Source organism: Aulonocara sp. 'chitande type north' Nkhata Bay, linkage group LG13 (genome assembly GCF_057382095.1).
Source record: "Aulonocara sp. 'chitande type north' Nkhata Bay isolate Kocher_YH1m ecotype deep benthic linkage group LG13, A_spYH_male_GT1.1, whole genome shotgun sequence".
Lineage (NCBI taxonomy): Eukaryota > Metazoa > Chordata > Actinopteri > Cichliformes > Cichlidae > Aulonocara > Aulonocara sp. 'chitande type north' Nkhata Bay.
In genome coordinates this window covers 16,464,654-16,482,937 of record NC_141356.1, presented here as the reverse complement: position 1 = coordinate 16,482,937, position 18,284 = coordinate 16,464,654, and the positions used below count along the sequence as shown (strand labels likewise).

General features: G+C 37.8%; 1 protein-coding gene across 1 annotated transcript in view; it reads right to left on the bottom strand.

Annotated features, from left to right (window-relative positions):
* Window positions 1-18,284, bottom strand: part of LOC147315894 (contactin-associated protein-like 4) — a 99,312-nt gene that overhangs the window by 45,544 nt on the left and 35,484 nt on the right. The window contains exons 3-5 of the mRNA XM_086258874.1: window positions 10,121-10,314; window positions 4,635-4,782; window positions 2,924-3,127 (exon numbers count right to left, since the gene is read on the bottom strand). Coding sequence (XP_086115000.1) covers window positions 2,924-3,127; window positions 4,635-4,782; window positions 10,121-10,314 — 546 coding nt within the window. The remainder of the gene's footprint in view (window positions 1-2,923; window positions 3,128-4,634; window positions 4,783-10,120; window positions 10,315-18,284) is intronic.

Below are 18,284 nucleotides of genomic sequence, written 5' to 3'. Positions count from 1 at the left end.
GAATGACATATTCAAAGGATGGTGATAAATTACTAATGCAGAACTGTTAAGGCAGAAGAAGAGACTGAGTGCAGAGGGCAGAGGGGCAGAGATAAACCCAACCACAGCAGCCAATAAAATAGGGAGTGGAATGACAAAAAGTAAAATACCAGAGAGAAAACATGCCCAAAAAGTCAGCTAGCCAATCAAATATGGACAGAGTGGATTTTTGTTTTTAATTGAGGCATAACCAAGATTGGAGAGTGACAATAATAATAATAATAATAATAATAATAAGTCCCTATGATGACATACTGAACCCAGATAGGATCTAGGATATTTTCATTTTATCCACATAAAAGTAAAATGAATATCCTGTTTAGTGAAATAAATTAAACGAAGCGCAGCAGAAGTATAAAGGTTAGACGTTTAATTAAAACCAGAGAATTACTTGAAGGAAGATCTTTTATGAAATATTACTGTACTACACGTGGTAAATGTAAATTCAGCATATCCTGTAGTGATGAACTGAAGAAGCATAAACCATAGATAAATGTGTTCTTCTCCACCATAAAATCTCTGGGATAACATTAATAAAGCTGGCAAGTTTGCCAACCAAATGAAAAACCAATAAAATAAACCATTGAAAGGTTATCTTGTGGCAGCTGGTTCTTACTTGAGTTTTTCTTTAAAAACTATATATATATATTTTACAGTTCTTTTAATATTATCTAACATAGCAAACTTCTTTGAAATAGCAGTGTGATGGAATAAAATATTGTGAAAAAGAAAGTTTTCTCATGACTCTGTGCAATAATGGAAAAAACAACCTTGTTGCTTCCAGAGGAATCAGGAGGGTAGGTAGCAGCCAGGTGCTACTAATCTAGCCCACCTAAGTGATCATCATCAGATGTGACATCATCACCTCCATAAAAGCAGAGGTTTTGGCATTCAGGTGTGTGTTACTACACAATGCCAAAATCTTCTCAGGAGTGGATGTCCTAGCAAATTCACCTCAAAGTCAGAAAATGCAATGCTTCAGATAAACTGCAAGACAAACTACATCTCAGACTCTAAAGTTATCATAACACTGCAATTAGAAAAAGACTGAACAAGTATGGTTTGGTGAAAACCAAACACAGCATATCAGCACCTTATACCAACTGGGCTTCTTTCTGTCATTGAGTCGACCATGAACTCTTCTGAGTATCAAAGTACTCTAGACTCAAACATGATTCCATCTCTTATTTGCCAGACAAAGCTTGAATGATACTGGGTCATGAAACAGGACAATAGCCCAAGCACATTAGCAAATCTATAACAGAATGGGTCATGGACCCCTTGTTGATCCTCTACCTAATCACATGAGCCAAGGTGTGAAAACGGGTGTGGGTCACAATCAGCCAAGGTCTCGGCTAGGGATGGGTATCTGGTGTTCTGACATAAACGGTAGTAACCAGACCGAAAAGCAGCGCACATTTCAGTGCTTTATTTTGGTGCTTTTTTTCCCTGAGATGTCATACACTTTTGATTCGAGCCAATCATTTTCCCTTTCCAAGGATAGTAGGCAGACCCAGGTACGTACGTTCTTTTAGAGCAGAGCTACAGATTAAAAATGCCCAAGGCAAAGCGGTCAAAAGTCTGGCTGTACTTCACAGTAAAAGATACAAAATCAGCAGCCTGCAACAAGTGCTTTAAGCTGATACTGTGCAAAGGAGGTAACACCTCGAATCTGATGAAACACCCGGCAACGCATAGTGTTTTTTTAAAAGCCGAGAAATGCACGTATTTGATAGCTTGCTGCAAGACCTCACACTTAGCAGCACATCTACTGCGGGTGTGGTGCCTGTTATCAGTCCCGGAGTTAGCAACATTCCCCAAGAACCCAAAGAGGAGAGTCCTGGCCCCTAGCCCTGCCAGTGTAGCAGAAATGATGACGGATGATGATGGCAGCAGCAGCCGTTCTTCTCTGGGTGAGTGGCTTAATGTTGTTCATGTGTAATTTACGTTGAGTAGGCTAACCACGTTATTAAATTAATGCATGTAAGGTGAACTAGCAAACACCGTCATAGTTACATGCAGCTGTCTTCTTGTTTGATGGCAGATACTCCCGTCACCCTGGCCAAAAAGGCTAAAATGACCAAAGAAAAAGTGGAAAACAGCTGAACATGAGAGGTTTTTGGACCAATTTTGTGTTCTCCATTCCATAAGCACCGGTTCGAGCACCGTTTAAGCACAGGCACCGTTTCAAAAGTACCAGTTTGGCTCCGGTATCGGATAAAACCTAAACGATACCCATCCCTAGTTTTGGGTGAACACACTGTGAAAGCTAGCCTACCCTATCAACTACCCTATCATGTGATTTACTAAGATCAATTGGCCCAGGAAGTGAGTGGGCGTTAAGGCCCACTCACTTCTGCAGAAGAAAGGGATCTCCCAGAAAATGAATCAAGGTGTTTCAATGGTCTAGTCAAAGTCAGACATCAATCCAACTGAAATGCTGTGGTGAGAACTTAAGAGAGCTATGCATAAATGAAAATCCACAAACTTCAAGGAGTGCTGTAAAGTTGAGTGGGCCAGAATTCTAGACCTTGAATGATAAGCCCTGACCTTGAAAGTGAGGTTTCCCTTGTAGTGAAATTTGTTTTCATATTATTATTATTATTATTATTATTATTATTGGGAAGTCTATGCTCTTTTCATCTAAGAGTTAACAGGTGTAAGATTATGCATATACACAAACCCCTCTGTCTAATAACAATGATGACCAAGCAACGTTCAAGAAATACATCCACCAGAAAATGCTGCAATGTCAACACAACTTTCATTTTATAGCTACTAGTAATTCACCAACAAATTGTTTGTTAGTTCTTTTAGTTTGTTCAATAAAAACAGCAGCACAGGCAGTTTCCACACTGCATAAATAAAAACCTCAGATTTGTACCTTTTCTGATGAGCAATTGAAGTTTTCCTTTTTCTAACTCCAAGGTGAGGCTGTGCCCGTTCTGTCCCTCTGCATGAAGCAGTATCCCAGAGTTCTTCAGCGTTTTAAACTTCAGGCTGATGCTCTCACTGGACATCTGCCTCGGCCTGGGAGTCAACCTGTAGATGAGGCTGCTTTGGCCACTGAAACTCAACACGTCAGAATCTTTAAAAAGACACACACACACACACAAAATCATTACCCTGGACTCAGATGCTTGTAATTGTTATAATTCATTACACTCATTAAATATTTAATTATGCAACCCTGCTTTCCAGAAATCCCATCTGATATGCTGCACATTTTGCAATTTTCTGTTGCGAAACATACATTCTGGATTCTTCATCTTCTACCTGCAGTGTTCATATACATATAAAATATTACAGTAAACGCTTCCCAAAGGCATATTAATATTTAAGCATCAATAAAAGAAGAAGAGAAGCTAATATTCAAATGATGTCTGACTATAGAAAGCAGATTAATGACCACTGTGCAGCTTTCATGTCACTCTGAAGAAAATTATACACTAATGGTGAAAGTGTTGCTTAAGAACACAAATCTCTAGCCTACAGTGTCTCTATTGAAGTGTCAAATTAGAAACGCCAACTCAGACACATGAGTTATTGGATCCAATGCATTTGAACTTCTACAAGTGACAGAAAGGCTGAAAGCACCAGAAAAAAAATATGCCTTGAAATTGTTCAAAAGTTTGTCTGTCAGGGCTGGTATATTATATGCTTTACATAAATCTTCTTTTCTACCACTGTTACCAAAGTGTGTACACTGAAGTTAGTGCAGGTAAAAAAAAAAAAAAAAAAACAACTGAAAAATTAATTTAAATTCCTTAATCATATAAGATTTTAATAAGTAAATAAAATGAACTCATATATGATGCCCTTATGTGGGGTAAATCTTTGGGGATCTGAAAGACTTTTGTTTTTTTATTTACAAAGTGGGAGATCACATACAGTTACAGAGTTACAGAGTTGTGCGGAAAAGTCACAAAACGTTTGCGCGCTGCCAGCAACATGTCAAAGTCTAATTAAACCCATTAGCATCAACACCATTAACAGTAAAGCTGCAAGGTTATATTTTCACACCGTGCTGAACCAGCATGGCCATAGCTCCGCCCTAACCCTCTCCATCAACACTTCCTCTGAGCAGGTGTTTGGTGAGCTCCTACTGTCTGTTTCACCTGTGGCTCATTTCTACTGTAATCAGCATTGATCTGCCGCCTCTTCACCAACCCCCAAGGTACATTTACATCCCCTGTTTTATGTACACATTGTTTTATTTACGCCTTTTGAGGAAAGAAATCTTTGGTAAGGTTCCAAAGGTAAAAGAAATGAAATTTATTGTTTAATTCTAAAAATTGGTTAGCAAATGCATTGATGTCCAACCCTCTCACAAGGCTAGATGATGCAAACCTGTCCCTATTAGATGCTAAGCATAACAAAAAAAAAAATGAAAAGAGACACTGAAAAAAAACCATTTTGGTATTTTACCCCCAAAATATGCTTCAAAGTCACACAAATAGGAATATACAGTAAATACAAAGTGTTATATAATTTTTTCAAGACGCAAAAACAAAATTAAGTGTCTAATCTACTGTCATGCTTTCAGTTAATGTCTGTAAGTGTAGAGAAACAAGTACTGAAAAACAAAAACTGACTGTAAGGACATCCATAGGTTTCCAGTCTGAGTCCAATCCGACCATTTGGATTCCAGTTGAGAGGAATCAGGCGGACGTAGCGAGCGATCACTTGGTGCTGTAGCTTATGCTGAACCACACTGTCTGCATTACTGTTACCTGCAAATGCCTTAAAGAAAACAAACAAAGACATAAAATCACAGTTAGCTGGTTTTGTGAATTTGCATTCATGCATCAGTCGACTCATCTTTTGTTTGTGAGACACTACAAAGATAACTAAAATTTCCTCCTGTGGACATTTATTGTAGTAGGATTCTTACAGAAAATGAACATTTCATCTCTTCATTGAAGCTGAACTACTATCCCCAAGGTATCTGTGAGAAGTGATGTGTTTGATTTTTCTCCTAATGGAGGGAATATTGTTGAGATAGGGCCAGGTTTCTGGTGAATGGTTTCTCAATCAGGTAGAAAATTAGATTTGTGAAGCAGTAGTTGTAGTTTTATGTGCGTTAAATGCTTTGGTAAACATGTGGTCCGTGGAGAATAACATTTATTAACTTCTGCAATCCTAAAACAGCCTGTCTGCATTTTGTTTTAGCGTTTCAGCTTCAACTTGGACTTAACGTGATGCATTAAAATTCCTCTATGTACGTTTTAAACCTTTAGCTGACTGTTTTTCTTTTCTTCTCCCTCCCAGAACCCAACAGGGACATAAGTAAAAGACTTTTAATAAGTAAATGACTTCCATTATAAATTGCAGAACCTAGTCTGTTTTCCTAAAATACAAGTGCTTATGCTTTTTCTTAATATTCCCTCTCTTGGTGCTTTTCAATTAAAATGTTTCACTTGAAAGGTTACTTTGTGTACCTATTCTGATCATTATTTTTAATTAATATGCAAATACTGTAAACTCAACCTAAACAGCAGAATTGTAGCTCTGCGCGGAAATAAAGGATGGCTCAGTGAGCAACGTCCTTCACATGGAGGACATCTGCCCAGCTGGAAAGCCCTTAAACAAACCATTCAGTCCCCACTTGCTCGAGGCTCTGACAGGAGGGTGTGGAGCATGAGGTTAGCCGCTAATTCAAATCACTGCATTGGACTTCTTGACCTTGTTTGAAGTGCCAGGTAGGTTTGGTTAGATAATAATAATAGTAAATTATTACTCAGGTTATCTTTATCTTACATTAACATATGTATGATGATCCAAAGGGAGCAAATACTTCTTTCATAATAACTTGTTTTGTGAGCAGCAGTAGGTTTTTCAGCTGGTTGTGATCAGCTCATATTCACTGCTTTTTGAGGCATCATCACCTTAAATATAGACTCATATCTAATACCCTTGATCTACATCCTAACATTTGACCATGAATGCCACAGCCTCTGTGCACCAAACATAATTCAGCAACACACGTTTAGATATCACTTGCTTTACAAACAGTAGTTTAAAATGAACAAGACAATATATGCATAGTTTAAGTTTCCATTTTTTTAAACGTCACTGATGACACTCAAAGTGTCAAATATGTAGAACAAATGTGAATTTGATAGAGGACACATTTTGTGACAAACTGCACAGAAATGCTAAATGCATCCATGTTTACATATGATGATATGTGAGCTGCTTGAATAATTTCATTTGAAATGACCGGCCTCTTAAAAAAGAAACGTTTTTTCATTTAAATTGTGGCCAAGACTTTATTTACATTTTGACTATGAACAAATTCAAGGGAGGAGAAAACAGAAGGGATGTGTTGAAGGTGTAAGTGGGCTGTGGGATGTAATTATTTTCTTATTACTGGGCAAGAAATCTCCATGCTGTCAATCTGCAGCACACAAAAAACGAACTAATTAAATCATAATATGTATTATTCTGTGTATAAGGTTTAATTGCTTGTGAACTGAAGGTGCCAGAATGCTGCTTCAGAACACTTTAACCACTACTAAACCTACAAAGTCAATGAACATCCAGGAGTCATAACATAGACCAGGACAAATCTGCTCCACTAACATTAACAGAAAAATAATTAAGAGACAATCAGCATCAGAAGGAAATGAAAATATGTTATGCAAATCTAGTAAATTTACCTCTACTGACACTTAAAGAATTTGTATTTCTTAATTAGAACAGTATATACATCCCCAACACAACCTGCTCTTTTATACCATAACAGCTGATGCGAAGCATGAAAGAGGAGACGATGAGAGCGAAAATTGGAGAATGAGCGCTTCACTCAGCCTCACAAACTCTGTCATCTAAGCTTAAAGGAAAAAGAGGTCCTGGAGGAATTGTGACTGATGAAGCTGCTCAGCAGTCGACTCCGTACCCTGAAAGCCGTGATAAACTAGGCTGACTAATATGCAGAGCTTTGGAAGGACTTCTGAGACATGCCACAGATTTATACCGACTTATGCTGTGTGTGAAATCAACAAGCTCTTAAGCTGTGAGAAGTCTTTTTTGTTCTCCCTCAGAAGGAGTATTAAGCTGACATTAGTTTTACCCTTGCTGTGAAAGTCTTAACTCTCCTAATCTTTAAAATAAAGCTATTTGCCACAGCATCAGCATGACTGGGATTCATTACCCACTAGGTGTGGTTTAAGCAAAAAGTTGTTAGATCTTAGAAAGTGATCAGAAAATGCGATGCTAATTACTTTGGCTTTTGTACATTTGAATAAACTGGAAGGTAGTTGTTAATATTCAGTTTCTGGCCAAGCAAAATTATCACTAGTAATGAAATGCAGACTCCTGGAAAGGTGATCTTTTTATTTAGTTGACTGAAAAGCTATCTGCTTTACTGACTTCTGATATTTTATATTTTTGCTGCTTACTTTCAACAGATTTCTGTTTTAGATCCAGCATTTTAGTCAAGACAATGCATTTGGATGTAAGCCCAAGATCACCTAAGAACACACTCTCGGTCATATATTTTTAACAGTTTCTAAATTATTAATGCTGTTATAATAACATAATTTTTTCAGTCTTGCTTCCACCAAAGAAGACATCAGAACATAGAGGAGAAAAAACACAGAGGTTTAAGAAAGAAAGTGTCATGGTCGGCTGTGTGGCAGGCAGGATGAGGACCCAATCGCAAAACTCACGGACTCAAGGGATGAACTCAAAAGGCAGCTTTATTGCTGACAAGATGACAGGAAAATACAAAACTTAAACTGGGCACAATAAACTAATACTTGGAGCGAGACACAGGGAAATCCACGCAGCATGAGGGAGACTACGACACAGAACTGAGGGAGACGCAGACATAAATACACAGAGGATTAACGAGGGAAGTGGGAGCACACGGGGAACACAGCTGACACAGATAATCATAACGAGACAGGGCAGGAGTGAACACAACATGACGCATACTGACGAGAGACTGTCAAAGTAAAACAGGAAGTACAGAGGTTCAGACAGGAGGAGAGAGCACGGGGAGAACACAGACATAACAGGCTGGGGAAAACATGGAATAAAACACGAAAGGGGACAAGGGCTCATGAATACATAGAGGGGCACACAGGGGGTGAGAGTCACAAAGGGAAAGCACACAGGGAACCACATAACAGGGCAACTCAGGAAACAGAACCTAAACAGGGAACTGAATACAAAAATACAAGAGAACTAAGAATACTGGGCCAACACGGCCCAGGACCATGACAGAAAGTAACAATAGCTGAATTTCATTTAGCTCCTTCAGTTTCACTGCCATGACATTGCACTGTTTCTTTCCACGTGGTTCTAGACTCCTTTTTTAATTTCAGCATTTTTTTTTTAAACCTTTAAAAGAATAACTGAAAATATAAAAATCTTTGTAATTTTTTCTGTCCTTGCCACAACTGGAAAAATTGGTTTATCAATTCTACAAAATAACATGGAACATTCTCAAGGGCAAAATTGATATATATATATATGTAAAACTTTTAAATGCCACCCAACCTTTAACTCTACCAATTAGTGTTGAAGACTGATGTTATATTAGCAGATTAAACAACATTGGATCTTTGCCACCAATGACGAGAAAGCAGCGTCACCTAAATTAACACTGCAGGGGATTTTTTTAGAATTGGTTCCCCTAAATTTGGTCAGGTCAGAAGAGGGAATGCAAGCTTGGCACCTTACTAAATACACATATTTATATAATACAAAATTAAAAAGCATATATTTTACAATAAAATGAATAATGTATGTTTTATATTTTTCAACAGTAACTCCCTTCACATCGAAATCCCCCAAAATCAGTCTGCAATTCAGCTGGTCAGTCTCCCCAGGCCCCTGCCACTGCACCCCACTTGGGTCACATTGCACCTGACCTTAGTGTCTGTCTTGGCGTGTGGTTAACCCACAGGGCGGCAAATTGATGCTATTTTTTTCCCGCTTCAGGGCAATATCTCCAGTGCAGTTAAGTCAGAGGTCAAAAGAAGCCAGCTGAGATGGTTCAGGCATTTAATTAGGGTGTCTCATATGTGCCCAGAGGCGCCATTTGCCACTAGTTAAAACTAGAAACTGTTAGGGCCCCAGGTCAGTGGGGAGACCCCCAAGGGCTGACAAACTTTAAACTACAACAGTGGCCGTGTACAAGAGACTTGACCTCCCTCAAGGGGCTCCATCTGACTACACTCACTGCCGTCAAAGTTGTGTACATGATTCTGTTTAAGCAAATGTAATGACAACAAAGAGGAGTTATTCTTCTGTGACTGACAGGAAAAGAGGAAGAGGGAAAAAAAAGTAAGACAGTGGTGAGTGGAGCCAATAATAATCAAATATTAATCAATAGATCCTGCGCCCTGCGTCCTGCATTCGGATTCACTACTGAGTTGAACATGTGGAGTTAGAGTTGTGACACTAGCAGTCAACTTGTTAGTATAGCTAGCAGGGCGAAAGATCATAAAGCTCATAGTTACAGTATTAAAACTTCATAACCAGTAAATAATAACATAATGGTCATGAACACTATAGTAGTTTGAGGGTCTTTCTGTGGATATTTACCTCCATCAGACCCTGAGGTAGACCCAGAACCTGCTCTAGAGATTATATATCTGGCGGAGGAATACATTGGGATCCCTCAGGAGGAACTGGAAAGCATTCCTAGAAAGCAGGACGTCTGGAATAACCTGCTTAGCCTGCTGTTCCCACTTCATATAACCAGTGGATGGATGAAACAACTTCTCCTGATTAGCATTAGAAAAAACCTGACTTAACCAATACACTAAATAAATGAAACACCATCCTGATTTTTTTTCTTTCTTTTTTTAACACTAGAGGTTTGACTTCCACATTTTAAATCTCTCTTGATGCTCTCCCTCTGCAGTAAATTAATAGCAAACACCTGAAGACTTAGATTTGTTCTCTATTTCCACAGCTCAAAATGTTCACATAATTGTAGATGATGGAAACCTTAATACATTAACACCTTTACTTGATTTTTTCAGAAAATGTTGTTTTCTTTAGTCACGCTTCAGGCTCACTTTCCTCCAACTCTGATGACTCTGAGCTATTACAACAAACTCACCCCTATACTGCCTTCCTGTCGATACTGTTTCCAGTTGTGCCCTGCGTCGCTGAACATCAGCAGGTAGGCTGTCTGCCAGTCAGAACTGCCATAGCGGCCTTGTGTTGCAACAGCAGTGATTCGTGTCCGCCCACCCAGGTCGACTTCCAACCACTGATATCTGTCTGAACTCAGAGGAGACCAACCTCCAGCTCCTGGGCAGAGGGAAAAAGAGAGAGGGGAGGGAAAGAAAAACACCCTTAATAACCAGAAGAATTGAGAGTTGACTTTTCTATCTCATTATATATTTTTTGGAGCTTCAAAAAAAAAATAAAATGGTTAAACCTTGACAGTACAATACCTTTAAACTTTTCTCAAGAAAGTTAAGACTAAAAGAACACCAAAGGGGAATAAAATAAATTAAATAGTATCAAGAAGCACTAAGCTATACAAAAACATCTGCTGAATGCTTTAAATACAATTTCATAATTAAGAAGAACAAAAAAGCATTCAGGCAAATTTGAGCAAGTTCTTCCGAAACTGATTTCACTAAACAAACTTCTTTTTGTAGTACAAGCACCTTAAATGCAAATGCTTTATCAGCTTCTTTCTTTAATGTTTAATTTGGAGTAAAGAGTTTAATCTCTGGCTTAAAATATTTTCTGTGCATAATAAAAGCTGCAACTAAGACATTTCAATTCAAGTACACAATAATTGCGCCCTGAGCTCATGGGCTCCATATTACCACCGTACATGGCAGAGGCTCATAATACGGTGAAGACAAGATAAAATCAAAGAATTCTTCCTCCCAGGATGATTTCTTCCTGTCAGAAATGTTAAAGAAAGCTATAAGGCACTGCACCAGCATTTTTCTATTTGGCCTCTACCTCATTATGTTTCCTTTGGAAAAACAAATGACATGTTTGCACAATTTCACTGACAAACAAGCAAAAACAAAAACAAACAGCTTGACAGGCAATTATTAAAATACCAAAAGGTGATTTTTATGTTTGCAGTACTGGGTCACGTTCAACTGAAATTAGATAATAACAATAGATGTTACCAAAAAAAAAAAAAGTTTTTTGTATACAAACTATAAACAGATGCTTTTGTTAATCCTGCTTCTCCCTCATTAGCAGATCTGATTTTTTTGGCTCATAACTTAACTACCTTTCTTATAGATTTCATAACTCTTTTTCCTATTTTTTCTTTTAATTTGTTTGCAAATTAGTCATTAACACTTTATCTCAAAAATATCCTGCAGGTTGTGACTACAGGATAATTTAAGGACTAAGAGTCCTGGCCCAGTACTTTTGACCATATAGTGTAAGTATAATCATAGGCAAGTCAAGTCAAACTTATTTGTATTGCACTATTCAGAATAAAGGTAATTTAGAGTCCTTAACAGAACGCTAGATGAACACAAAGAGATATTTAAAACCTAACACAATTAGACACAAGAGACAACCAACACTAGAGTTGTTTCCCATGTTTGCAGACACCTTGTTATATATATCTGCCACACTAATAGATGTGACTGTCACTGTGAATACAAGTTGTTTCCACTGAAAGCTTAGTAGAAACAATGTCAGAACAGCAGTAAAACTATGGGAGGATCATGTCCTTTATAGACAGCTGTTTTATTCTGCCCAGTAATGACTGATCTTTAGACCATATGTGGACACAGAGGACAACCTATGAGAGGATCTGTTCACAGATGTCTATTTATATATTTTGCACTAATGTCTTCTGTAGCCTTCAACTGTCCTTGTACACTAAGGATAATGGGTAAAGCAATTAAATAATATATAAATAAAATAATATGAAAAAGTCAAATCTGTCATCAAAGTAAAAAACAAAACAATATCTAATGTAACTATAGATATAAACAGTACACAAGTGTTCAAACGTATTTTGTTAGTAAGAAAAAACAATATTTAGCAACTTCCTATTTGATGAATCAGCAACCCCAGTTTGAATAAGATAATTTGTTCTCATAAGACAACTATCTTATCAAGATAATAATTTGAACACATAATATATTTTTTTAAATGTCTTTTTGGACTTCAGGGGTTCTGTAACTCTCAGTCAATTGTGCAGCATCAGTCACTTTTTATCCCAGGCCAAGCTGAAATTATAATCAAAGCATAAAAAATATTATTCAACACACTGAACAACTTTGTGAAGGTTAAAGGAAACGGTCCTTATAGAGAAAGTGTGATTATACCAAAAACAGCTATAATTCGTTCTGATGTTAAAGCAGCTTGTGCTCAATTATATGTGTGCTTTTGGCTGACAAATCTATTGTTCATTATTGTTGTTGTTGTTTTTGTTGTTGTTGTTGTTAGAGAGATTAGAGAATGTTACGCCATAGTTCTTTGTTTTTTTGTTGTGTTTTGTTTTGGGTTTTTTGTAGCTCATTCCATTTATAGGCAGCAAAGTATTTAAATCCAGTTTTTCCAAGCTCAGTTTGAATAAGAGGTACAGCTGATGTTAAAGTGTCCTGGGATCTGATATTGTAAGTGCTGTGTTTAAATTGAGTCAGAAAGCAGAGGTAAGCAGGCAGTCTTTGCAGTATAGAGCCTCCTAAATAAACACCGTACATACATGGTTATCACATTTTTCATGGCTGACGAAGAATCACCTGTGATGAGTTGTAAGGTACAGTGATACACAGAATTGAAAGGTTTAAATGTGGATTTAGGAGCATGCATACAGATATCACCAAATATCATCAGTATCATTATCTTCCCAGCACAATTCTTTTTATAATGAAAGACAATGATAATAGAAATATATGAATGCAATGTCTGCTTTTTTGTGAAAAACTTTTGAGTCTGTGATTAAAGCCCGCTGAGTCACTTGGTATCAGTAGAATTAAAAGTTTGAGTTTGAGACTTAAGCAAAAATTAAAGAAAAATCACTTCTGCTCTGCTCACTTAATCCTTTGTATCTTCTCAAGGAGTAGGAAGTTCCAGAATTTTCTCCGAGAACATTAAAGGCCTCCCAAATCCAATTTAATGTAGAAAAAGTTAAATGTTTTTGCATAGCCAGTGATATTACTTTCACACAGCCAACCCTTTTGGAACCAGAATCTGATAGTTCTTCGAGGAATCAATTTCCCTCCAAACGAGATATTATCATTTTGATTTCCAGCTTTTCTACTTAATTACAGTGAGATTACACATTAGGATTTTGAAGCTGACCTCAAAGTTGGACCCTGCATGTTTGTCCAAAGAGACAGATGATTGAATACCCTCATCTGGTAGTTCAGATGTGTTCAATGCCATGGCCAGATCGCCTCAATAGTGACAGCTTCACAATTAGCTGCATGTAGCTAACAAAAGTCTGTTTTCCCATTATTTCTGCTATGTGAGGAAAAAAGGGAAAAGATTGAAATGGGGAAAAGCAAGGAATGGACAAAAGACATCAAGCATGTCAGTCTCACTGCATAAATTATGTCAGGCTGAGAAAAACTGGACAGATCTAATTAAAGATTAAAAAGTACTGTTCTTTGTGGACATTTGATCGATCATAAGTTAATAGAAATGGGAAAAAAAGAAAAAAATTGGGCTGTCTGATCAGCTGCTTGATTGATTTTTTTTTCCAAGGTGTGCTCATCTGTCCAAATCTTGTATACCGCAGCTCACCAAACCTATCCAAAAAATGGCAAGTTATCTTGTCTGTACTTGAATGTTGCAGCAATTTCTGTGTGTAGCAATTGAAGCTTTCAGGTTGAACAGATCAGAATTAACGTATTGGGTGAGAGAGAGAGGACCCAAACACGGGACACATAAGCAGGTTTTAAAAAGAAAAGTGAATTGTTGAGTTTTTGGCTCTACAAAAGTCCAACATGATCTGACAAAGAGAATGCATGCACACATGGAGGACGTACATGGGGACATACATGGGGCAGGTGGAAAAAATTAAGTCAGGACAGACAAACCCAAAGACTGGAGTGCTACTGTAAACAAACCACGAGTGCTCTTTTAGCAACTCACTGGTTTTATGCATATGATTCATATCATATGACTGGACTTTGACAGCCCTGTTTCCGTGTATATTCAAAAGAAGGTATAATATCTTATCACATGTTGTGAAATGAATTAAAAGTAGTCATAAATGTAAAAAATATAATTAATACTATTATATGTCATAAAGTAGAGATGTAGTTGGGCGATGAACAAAACTATAGGAATAGAGGATATGCTACTTGGGAAATGATAAGGGGGAGAATGAAACAATAAGAATTTAGACAAATATAAAAGCAAACAGTAAAATCTAAACAAGAACCAAAACTTAATAAAAAGTAAACAAGAACCCGGGACTGTGAAGGTTTGGTTTAATATTTGTGACAGTTTCACTGGTTGCAGCGTTTGCTGGTATCCATGCTGGACACTGGAGAAAAAAAATGATATCATGAAGGTAGGTGATATGACAAGATTAGCATTCTTATGACTATTGTTACTATTACAGTAAAAACAACAGTAATCATTATTTCATTACTTCTGAGATTTCACAGTATATGTTGACATGGCAAGCTACAGTAGGATAAACTTTTCTTCTTCTTGGATGAGATCTGTTTTCAGTGCACCCCTGCATTTACTCTCATCTAATTTAAGTACTCCTGATTAGCCTGCAGTTCACACAGAATTACATGGCTGAATAGGTTGTGCACGTTTCTAAATGTTAAAGCAGTTTTTCTGATTTGATTTTGGTGGGAAATCAGTTAATGTTTAAACAGTTTGTTTCCTTCAGCTCATTTTTATTTATTTATTTTTTAGAAATCATAGAAATAATAAACACATGGTAGCTCCATTTTATTTTTCCAATAATTTGTTCCCAAATATTTAAGGCAAGGCAAGGCAAGGCAAGTTTATTTGTATAGCACAATTCAACAACAAGGTGATTCAAAGTGCTTTACAGAGACATTAGAAACAAGAACAAATAAAAAGCATGATTTAAAATTGATTAAAACAAGCAAATAAACTAACTAACTAATTAACAAACAAACAAACAACAGTATATAAAATCAAAACAGATAAAATCAGAACAGTAGATAAAATCAGTAGTTAAATGTAAGTTTTGAAATTTAAGCTTAAAGTGTGGATTTGGTGCTTTATTCAAATGCAGCTGAGAACAGGTGAGTCTTCAACCTGGATTTAAATAAACTGAGTGTTTCAGCTGATCTGAGGCTTTCTGGGAGTTTGTTCCAGATATAAGGAGCATAAAAGCTGAATGCAGCTTCTCCGTGTCTGGTTCTGACTCTGGGAACTGATAAAAGACCGGATCCAGATGACCTGAGGGATCTGGATGGTTCATACTGGGTCAGGAGGTCATTGATGTATTTTGGTCCTAAACCATTCAGAGCTTTATAGACCAGCATCAGAACTTTAAAGTCTATCCTCTGACGGACAGGCAGCCAGTGTAAAGACCTCAGAGCTGGACTGATGTGGTCCACTTTTTTGGTCTTAGTGAGGACTCGAGCAGCAGAGTTCTGAATGAGCTGTAGTTGTCTGACTGATTTTTTAGGTAGACCTGTAAAGATGCTGTTACAGTAATCAAGCCTACTAAAGATGAATGCATGGACTAGTTTTTCCAGGTCCTGTTGAGACATCAGATCTTTTATCCTTGATATATTCTTGAGGTGATAGTAAGCTGACTTTGTTATTGTCTTAATGTGTTTTTCTAAGTTTAGGTCTGCATCCATCACTACACCCAAATTTCTCGCCTGGTTTGTGGTTTTTAGATGTATAGATTGAAGTTCTCTGGTGACCTGTAATCGTTTTTCTTTGGCGCCAAAGACTATTACCTCAGTTTTGTTTTTGTTTAGCTGGAGAAAATTGTGGCACAACCAGTCATTGATTTCCTCAATGCATTTACCAAGAGCCTGTACAGGGCCTCGGTCTCCTGGTGACATTGTGATATATATTTGTGTGTCATCTGCATAGCTGTGATAGTTTATTTTGTTGTTGTTTATAATCTGTGCCAGTGGGAGCATGTAGATGTTAAACAGAAGGGGTCCCAAGATGGAACCTTGGGGAACTCCACATGTGATACTTGTCTGCTCAGATGTGAAGTTACCTATTGATACAAAGTATTTCCTGTTTTCTACGTATGTTTTGAACCAGTTTAGTACAGTTCCTGAAAGACCTGTCCAGTTCTCCAGTCGTTTGAGTAATATGTTGTGGTCAACTGTATCAAATGCTGCACTGAGATCCAGTAAAACTAGGACTGACATTTTTCCACTGTCTGTATTCAGACATATGTCATTAAACACTTTGGTCAGAGCGGTTTCAGTGCTGTGGTTCTGTCTAAAACCTGACTGGAAGGCATCGTAGCAGTTATTCTGTTTTAAGAAGTAACTGAGCTGTTGAGAAACTGCTTTTTCAATGATCTTACTTAAAAACGGGAGATTTGAGATCGGCCTGTAGTTGTTCATTTGTGTCTTGTCAAGATTGTCCTTTTTCAGTATAGGTTTGATTACAGCAGTTTTTAGTGATTCTGGAAACACACCTGACATTAAGGAAAAGTTGATGATCTGTAACAGGTCTGACTCCAAAGTCTTTGAGACCTTTTTGAAAAAACTTGTTGGCAGGACATCTAAACAGCAGGAGGAGGAGTTCAGTTGACCTAAGATGTCCTCCAGGTCTTTGCTGTTAATAGGTTGAAACTGTTTCATGGTGTTTAAACTGTTTTTTGGTGGACACAGTACATATCCTGGATCTGCTGTTGATGTACCAATTGCTTGTCTAATTTTTTGGATTTTTTCAGTGAAGAATTTGGCAAAGTCATTGCAGGCCATGGTCGAATGAAGTTCACCTGCCACTGGCACAGGAGGGTTTGTTAGCCTGTCAACTGTAGAAAATAAGACCCGAGCATTATGGCTGTTTTTAGTGATGATGTCAGAGAAGTAGGACCTCCTTGCACTCCTCAGTTGTAAATTATAATTGTGAAGTTTCTCTTTATAAATGTCATAATGAACCTGGAGGTTTGTTTTTCTCCATCTGCGCTCAGCTTTCCTACACTCTCTTTTTTCTTTTTTCACCAGTGTGGAGTTTCTCCATGGAGACTTTTTCCTTCCAGAGATAACCTTCACCTTAATGGGAGCAATAGTGTCCATTACATTTAACATGTTAGCATTGAAGCTATTGACGAGCTCATTGACTGACCCTCTGGGCAGGTCAGGTGTTAATGGGAAGACCTGGTTAAAGATCTCACTACTGTGTTCAGTTATACACCGTTTTGTGATCACTGTTGTTGATATATTTGTGTGGGCTGAGATTTTACTTTCAAAGAAAACACAGTAATGATCAGACAGGCCCACATCAGACACAGTAACCTTTGAAATGCTCAGGCCTTTGGAGATCAGTAGGTCAAGAGTGTGTCCTCTATTATGTGTGGCCTCTGTTACATGCTGAGTCAGCCCAAAGTTGCCCAGAGTGTTACTCAGGTCTTTAGTCCCTTTGTCCTGAGGGTTGTCCACATGGATGTTAAAATCCCCAACAATAATTACACAGTCAAAATCAACACAGATCACAGACAGCAGTTCACTGAGGTCATTAAAAAAGTCTGTGCAGTATTTGGGAGGCCTGTAAACATTAAGAAACACAACTTTGGATGGGGCCTTCAGCTGTAAAGCCACATATTCAAAAGACTGAAAACTTCCAGGAGATAGCTGCTTACATTGAAATGATTCATTAAATAAGACAGCGACCCCTCCTCCTCTCCTGCTCGCCCTGACCTCACTGATAAAACTGTAGTTAGGAGGGGTCGTCTCGATGAGAACAGCTCCACTGTTACTTTGGTCCAACCAAGTTTCAGTTAAAAACATAAAATCAAGGCTGTGCTCAGTGATTAAATCATTAATTAAAAATGTTTTCCCAGCTAGAGATCTAATGTTTAATAAAGCCAACTTAAGTGTTTTAGAGGTATTACTTGTCCCCTCGTGTTTGGGAGCAGTCTGTGGCACACAAGGTATGTTTACTATGTTTAAAGATCTTTTAGAGTGCAGCTCTCTGTGTTTTGACCAGGCCACATGTCTCCTGTCACCTAAAAGTACAGAAATTTTAAAACCTTCTAGTAAACAGGGTCCCAGCTTCTCCTGGGAAAAGTCATCACTGCCATAATCCTCACAGCCCGGACCCTTCACACATCACGCATCAGACTGCGGAGACAGGGCATG